This window comes from Monopterus albus, unplaced genomic scaffold (genome assembly GCF_001952655.1).
Source record: "Monopterus albus unplaced genomic scaffold, M_albus_1.0 scaffold253.1, whole genome shotgun sequence".
Lineage (NCBI taxonomy): Eukaryota > Metazoa > Chordata > Actinopteri > Synbranchiformes > Synbranchidae > Monopterus > Monopterus albus.
The window spans coordinates 1,145,535-1,152,158 of record NW_018128133.1 but is presented as its reverse complement, the minus strand read 5'-3'; the positions used below and the strand labels follow the sequence as shown (position 1 = coordinate 1,152,158).

The window sequence follows — 6,624 nt, the reverse complement described above, 5'->3', positions numbered from 1 at the left end:
CCAAAATGTGCTGTGGTTAAACCATTTTGATTCCTCTTTGGTCAAAACAAACACATCACACTGTGCTTTCAAACTCCAATAAAATAAACAGCTCTGTTTATATACACACTGCACTGGACAGAAGCTTCACTTCTCAAATAAGACTGACAACTTTAAAATGTGATAACAGAATTTCCATTTATTGTTGTATAGAATGTTGAGTGGAAAATTAACAAGGCATATATATACAGTGTTGTATCACAAAACCGAAGCACTATGTACCAATCAAGATGTGACGCTAGTGAAACAGCTTTCCCTAGTTTGATTTAAACAAGATATTTAAAAACAGAAGCACATTAGTAGAATTTAAATATATTAAACTCTATTAAATCATAGGTCAGTATGTATATTGAGGTCAAACTCCTAAATGCAAATGCATCACCAAAAATCAATTTCTCCTACCCTCAGCTACATTATCTTCCATTTTAGTAACGGATCAACAACGGATTGGACTTAAGACATTCCTTTTTGATAAAGCTTATAGTTAGGGCTGGATCAGGTGACCCTGAGCCTTCCCTTAGTTATGATGCTATAGGCCTAGGCTGCTGGGGGGCCCGATAACAGTAAACTTCCTCTCCTCTCTCCATGCACCTACAGTATATACCACCATTACACATCACTAACTTTGTGTCTCCTCTCTCCCGTAGTGTGTCCTCTCTCTCTCTCTGTACCTTTCTGCAGGTAGCCCTGGCTCTTCTTCCATTTAAAGGAAGTTCTTCCTTTGCTGTCGCCAAGTGCTTGCTTAAAGGGGTTTTGTTGGGTTTAACTTCTATAATAATAATAATAATAAAAGTAAGGTCTAGACCTTACTTTGTAAAGTGTCCTGAGACAACTTTTGTTGTGATTTGGCACTATACAAATTGAATTAAATTGAATCATCTGATCACAGTTAACACTAAAATAGTCAAAACGTATCATGGAAGACTGTGAAAAGCAAACTTAGCATATTAATTACGCACCAGTAATTCCAGCAAAACTATACAGAGGTTGCAGCAGTGAATGCCTGCAACACGAGATTGTGTATAATATTTTAAAAAGGCTGCAGAGGCTGAGACTGGCGTTTCCCTTTCTGAGCCACTCGGTACAAATTAGTAGCAGAAATCCCATCTCAAAGCTCACATTCACAGTCTGGGGACACACGTCCGTGCACTCAAGCATCAAAGCAGTCTTAGTGAGGCCGACTACTGGGCTCCAGCAGGACTCTCTTTCCTGTGGGATTAGCTACTCCGTTCTGTAGGTCACCTTGCTCAGAAATGGCCCGTTTCAAGCTCCGCCCCTGGCCGTTGATGGACCCACGCTGCCATTTGCAGATGTCTCCGCTCAGAATGTCTTGGATGTGCTGCACGATGAGGTTGATGGCCACTGGTAATAGACAGACGAAGAATATGTCAAGCATTCATAATATTGGCGAAAATCGCACATCACTATGAGAAAAACCACGTACCCATATTGTCAACTCCCCTTGGAATGATTACATCTGCATACTTCTTTGTCTGGAAAAGAAAAACAAAACTTAAAAATACTGTGAAATGATGATAACAGTAAACTGGAAAACAGGAACATAATCAATGATGACATCATACTTACAGGTAAACAAAACTCCTCAAATGCAGGCTTGACAAACGTTGTATACTGAGTAAGAATTTGCTCCAGGTCTCTCCCTCTCTTCATGTCTCGCAGGACTACAAAATAATTCACATCACTGTAGCACTGCAACAACATTTGAAATATTGTGTGTGTAAAGGATACATCAGTACCTCTGCGAGACAGTCTGACATCAGAATCTGTGTCGACGAAGAGTTTCATGTGAAACATGTCACGCACTTTCTGGGGGTAGAAGACCAGGATGCCCTCAAAGAGGACAACATCTGCTGGGTAAACTGTGATCCTGTCTTCCAACCTATAAACACAGAGTTCGCATATAACGGCACTGCAATCTGAGATGGAGGATTTCTCATTAGAACTTAATCAATGTAAACTCTTCCTTCGTACCTGGAATGGGTGACAAAGTCATATGTTGGCACTTCAACTGCCCTTCCCTCCACAATGTCCTTCAAGGTTTTGTACATTAATTCGTTATCAAATGCCTCTGCAAGACATGAAATTTGATAGATCATGCAGATAATGTATCATGTAACTTCATATACTGTGTAAGAGGGCCAGCAGAATCAGCTGATACAGTCTTGCCTCACATGCCAGCAGTGTCTTTTAATGCTTCTTCAGCAACAGAATATTTACCTAATAAATGCCTTATGAAATAATTTGCCCATTTTAGAATTGATGTTGGTTGAACAATAAATGTGGGGAAAATACTGATATTGTTATAACTGAAACATATCAATACACTAATATATGTACTGACCTTAGAATAGACTGTGGTTGTAACTAACAGTTATTTATTGATTAATGACTAAAACGAATAACTGATGTTAATTTTCTGTCATCAATCATTGCAATTCTACCTGGGTGATCAAAGTTGTACTGGCCCTTCAGCGCCTTTGCCTCCTGTTCTGTAGTCAGCACTTTGTAGAAGCTATCCTGGCTTATAATCGCCACCTTCCTCTGACGGTGGTCCACCTTGTTCTGGCCCAGGAGCTCCATGATCTTGGCACAAACTGTTGACTGTGGCAGAAAACGTATTTCACTCAACTACTAGCATTTTTAATCTATCATAATGCCTTGTTAGGTTAAACTGGCAAAACCAAACTGAAATTAACCTCGTGTCCTGAGGACTAGAGTGGTACCAAAGTCCGTGAGGTGTGAACTGTAGTGCAGTATTATAGTGTGTATCAGTTAATTTAGCCGTATGAAGCCCTAGCGCTAAAAGTTTCAAAGAAGTGATGGCAAACAGTAAAGATCAATGGCAGAAATGTGAAATAATTTAATGATAAATATTCACTGAACAAGGGCGGGCCAGCTGTTTTATGATAGCTCATGATGGCCTTGCGAGTAAATTAAGCTAAGCTAGTCAGGATGCTAACTTATAGTCAGAGGGAAATCCTCCGCCTGAAAAATAACTGACCTTGCCGCTAGCGGTTCCTCCGCTGACTCCGATTAGGAAGGGATTGTGCCGTGGATTGTCTGCCTCGTCTAGATCCCCGAAGGTTTCCATTGCAGTCCAACAAAGACTGCAGAAATCTAAATAGCTTCAGTCTGTACCTGCTAGAGTAACAACAACGTGCTGTTCTCGCGAGATCTAACAATCTTTCAATTCAAAATGCTGCATCCACGTAAAATATGGCAAATTCTAAGACACATTTACCTACATAGCGTAATTTACATATATAATATAAAGTATCTGAATACTTTCGGTAGAAGTTGGAAAATTTCAATAGGAATGATATGAAATGAATACATGTTTCACTGAATACGTTTCATTTGCAATCAGAGGGAATTATTAGTTCCTGTAGTGCAGTCCCTGGTGTCAATAAATTCCCAATTCCATGCTTAGAATGCAAATGGAAACAAAAACATCAAAAATAAAAATACTTTTATTACACCATCAGATTTAAATATAATACAGTTAACACACTTATATTGTTGTTATAAGCATTATTGTTTTTCTGGGCTATTGTCAGATTTTACAGTGTCTTCATCACACTGTAACTTGTCTTTGCTGGATTCATCTATCACCATCTCAAAAGCATCACTTCCTTGAATCCTCTTCACGGTCTCTCCTTTGGCTGCAAGGATTTCCTCGATGTTTCTATGGCATAAAGCAGCACAGGACACGAGTGAATCATAAAATATAATGTACATGCGAGTACTGGTTAAAACAAAGACGCCTAGTTTCTTCAGCTCTGTTAGACATCAGTGCAACCAACCTTTTCCCTTCCAGGTCAGAAAACCAGCCGAGGTTATCAGCGATGATGTGGTGATTCTTACATCCTGGACATGTCACTATCACTACACCTTTGTGATAAGCCAGCTTTGATATCTTCTGCATGGACCTGGTGGAGCAAACCTGCAAACAAGATATAGCCTGCATATCAGTAAACCCGGAGACAAGGGTCAGAACATAAAACAGCGTACAGCATGACAGACAACCTAATTATTTTAGGATTTCAAGATGAAACCTTTACATATAATCGAATCAAAATGAAAACAACGTCGCAACATTGGTTGTAACAGCCTACCTTGCATGTGTAAACTAGATGATAATATGTTGACGGGATCTTCCCAACCGTTTCACTTCTTAAGACTGGAGAATATGAGAATCCTCTATTGCTGCTAAGCCAAGGTTCGCATCTGTCAGTACCTAACAAATCAGAAAAACTACCGTGGTCCTGTGAAGACAGCTGCCCTGTCCTGGCTGCGGTTGTCGGTGGAACTGGAGTGAGACAGTGGAACCCGACACACAGTTTGGACAGAGCTGAACGGCCGTGGTTACACCGAAGCAACCGGGTGGCATTCAGCATCGTTCCCGATTCTTCTTTTTCTTTAGGGTTTACTGACGTATCGTCCCCGCTAAAGTGATGAGCATTACAGAGCAAAACACTTCTGTAAAACCAACATTACCGTCGCTGTACTTAGGAGTTCAGCGATTTCATCAGCGTGTTTTGTCGCGGTTTGATGACATCACGTATATTTATTTTACAATAGTGGTTCTAACAACATGCTAATGATGACATTTCAGTAATTGCGGAAGCATTCAGATTATTTACTTAACTATAAGTGTCAATGCAACTATGTAAAAATACTCCAGTCCTGCTTTCGAAATCCGACTTAAAGTACCACCACAAATGCACATCAAATCTTATTGTTATGACCAGTCTCAAGTTTTCCAAGACAAAGGCAACTTTCAAAAAAAAATTACCCAAGCTCCATCAAAACTAAATAAGATACTAAATGAATCAAGGACAAATGTTCCACTACGGTACATCACTCACATGCACAGACAGGCTTGTTAGCTGTTATGCCTAAGAGATGAGCAGCCAAAGGCAAGACTTGGTGGCTGCCAGTGGGTGTGAAGACGATCTTGCAAAACAATAATCACTTTATTTGCTATGAGGTCACTTGGTAAATCATGGTGCAAAGAAAAAAGTTCCGTTTAAATTTGGGTGAAGTAAACACTGTCAAGAAGTCAAGTAAGTCCTGTGAACCTAACCACCAGAGGGTGATATATAGACTTTCCTCCCAATTATATTAGTCTTTGGTTGTGCACAGACATCTATCATCAACTCCAGTATATTAGTCTTTAGTTGTGCACAGACATCTATCATCAACTCAGTGTTTGCCAAGGCTTTAGACAGAGTAGAAGTAAGGACACATTATGAATTTGTAACAAAACAAATTTCACCATTGTTCTAACTGGATAACTCCAAGGCCGCTGCAGGAATGTACAGCTGAGCTGATTAGAGTTCAGGCAAATGTAGTGAATTGGTGTGTTCCTTAATCAGGCACAGAAAGATGAAGGAAATTTGCTTAAGGAGAACATGTCTGAAACAAGCCTCCCAATGTTGACACAGGTGAGTGGTGAGTATTCATCTTTTACTGGTTTAAAACTAATTGTCACAACCTGAAGAAAATGTCAGCATAGGGTTTACTTGTAGCACCCCTCTTAATAAAAAAAACAGGGCATAATAAATGTTTTTGCTTTATACAAAAACATAATATAGAAAAGACAGAAGGTGGGGTTGTCTACCTTAAAAGGCCCAAATATTGCTGAATTAATATCACACGTATATGTTCAGATTCAAGTTGTGGTTTATTTGCCATGTGCAGGTTAAAGACACACTGAAAAATGTTACACAAGAAGAAAGAGGTCAACTCAGTAGTAAGAATGATAGGTATAAAGTAAAATATAAAATACAGAACACTTACATAGAGCATTATAAGTAATATACAGATTTATGTCTGTGCAGATTCTCAGTCATCCAGGTCATAATAGGTTGAAAAACTTAGAAAAAAATCAACTGGACTAGGTTTCTAGGTCGAAGACGTTTCACCTCTCATCCAAAAGGCTTCTTTAGTTCTGGCTGACTGGTGTTGAGCCGGAGATATTTATCCCCCTCGGTGTGGTTTCAGTCCTTTGAGGGACAACAATGTCCCTTAACGACTGAGTCGTTATAGCCCAGTATCGGTGAGAGTTGTTACCTGTCTTTGAATCCTCCCTTGTGGACCGACGCCTATTGTCCTGGTGGACATGTTTGGGCAGATATCTCAAAACAGGATTGTAGATGCATGTGTCTTAGTCTACCACCCCTATTTACCTATTTAGTGAGGGGTGCTCTATTTTTACAAAAATAGCTTACTTTAATCCTCTCTCGAACCAGTGATGTTCTCTGGAGAGGATCTGGACTTCACTGTTGTTAGGTTATTTCTTAGTTAGATAGATATTCAGAGATTTGTTGTCTAGAAATGTTAGTGGAGACAGGTTGTCTAGCACAGGCTGTTAACCGTTTAGTTGAATGTGCTTGCAGTGCAGACTGCATGTAGGCCAAGGTTGCAGGCAAAGAGCTGTTAGTATCAACTGTAATGCTAGTCTTAATATTTGTCTTAATGTGTAATGTCATGTCAAATTTCTGTGTAGTATGGGGCTAGCCCAACCGAGGTGATATAATGTATAGGCCTGGTGGGTTCAGG

General features: G+C 39.7%; 2 protein-coding genes across 3 annotated transcripts; both read right to left on the bottom strand.

Annotated features, from left to right (window-relative positions):
• Positions 1-739: 739 nt before the first annotated feature.
• Positions 740-3,227, bottom strand: uck1 (uridine-cytidine kinase 1). Its single transcript, XM_020621120.1, has 7 exons — positions 3,062-3,227; positions 2,502-2,661; positions 2,032-2,128; positions 1,797-1,939; positions 1,627-1,721; positions 1,484-1,532; positions 740-1,401 (listed from the first exon to the last, which is right to left on the bottom strand). Exons 1-7 carry the CDS (start codon positions 3,149-3,151, stop codon positions 1,208-1,210), a joined length of 828 nt encoding a protein of 275 aa, XP_020476776.1. The 5' UTR covers positions 3,152-3,227; the 3' UTR covers positions 740-1,207.
• Positions 3,228-3,512: 285 nt separating this feature from the next.
• Positions 3,513-5,121, bottom strand: dnlz (DNL-type zinc finger). Of its 2 annotated transcripts, XM_020621126.1 has the most exons (4): positions 4,929-5,121; positions 4,176-4,506; positions 3,864-4,003; positions 3,513-3,745 (listed from the first exon to the last, which is right to left on the bottom strand). In XM_020621126.1, exons 2-4 carry the CDS (start codon positions 4,455-4,457, stop codon positions 3,592-3,594), a joined length of 576 nt encoding a protein of 191 aa, XP_020476782.1. In that variant the 5' UTR covers positions 4,458-4,506; positions 4,929-5,121; the 3' UTR covers positions 3,513-3,591. The 2 variants fall into 2 exon arrangements, with proteins under 2 accessions (XP_020476782.1, XP_020476781.1); XM_020621125.1 differs by lacking the exon at positions 4,929-5,121 and having other exon boundaries at positions 4,176-4,681.
• Between the last annotated feature and the right edge of the window lie 1,503 nt (positions 5,122-6,624).

What these genes read in the sequence shown, in the direction of transcription:
- dnlz (XM_020621126.1), bottom strand. Translation starts at nt 4,457, where the DNA reads ATGCTGAATGCCACCCGGTTGCTTCGGTGTAACCACGGCCGTTCAGCT. An exon ending in ATCTAGTTTACACATGCAAG is followed by an intron (nt 4,004 to 4,175) that starts GTAGGCTGTTAC and finishes TCTTGTTTGCAG; the next exon opens with GTTTGCTCCACCAGGTCCAT. An exon ending in TCTGACCTGGAAGGGAAAAG is followed by an intron (nt 3,746 to 3,863) that starts GTTGGTTGCACT and finishes TTTATGCCATAG; the next exon opens with AAACATCGAGGAAATCCTTG.
- uck1 (XM_020621120.1), bottom strand. Translation starts at nt 3,151, where the DNA reads ATGGAAACCTTCGGGGATCTAGACGAGGCAGACAATCCACGGCACAAT. An exon ending in GTACAACTTTGATCACCCAG is followed by an intron (nt 2,129 to 2,501) that starts GTAGAATTGCAA and finishes CATGTCTTGCAG; the next exon opens with AGGCATTTGATAACGAATTA. An exon ending in TGTCAGACTGTCTCGCAGAG is followed by an intron (nt 1,722 to 1,796) that starts GTACTGATGTAT and finishes ATTATTTTGTAG; the next exon opens with TCCTGCGAGACATGAAGAGA.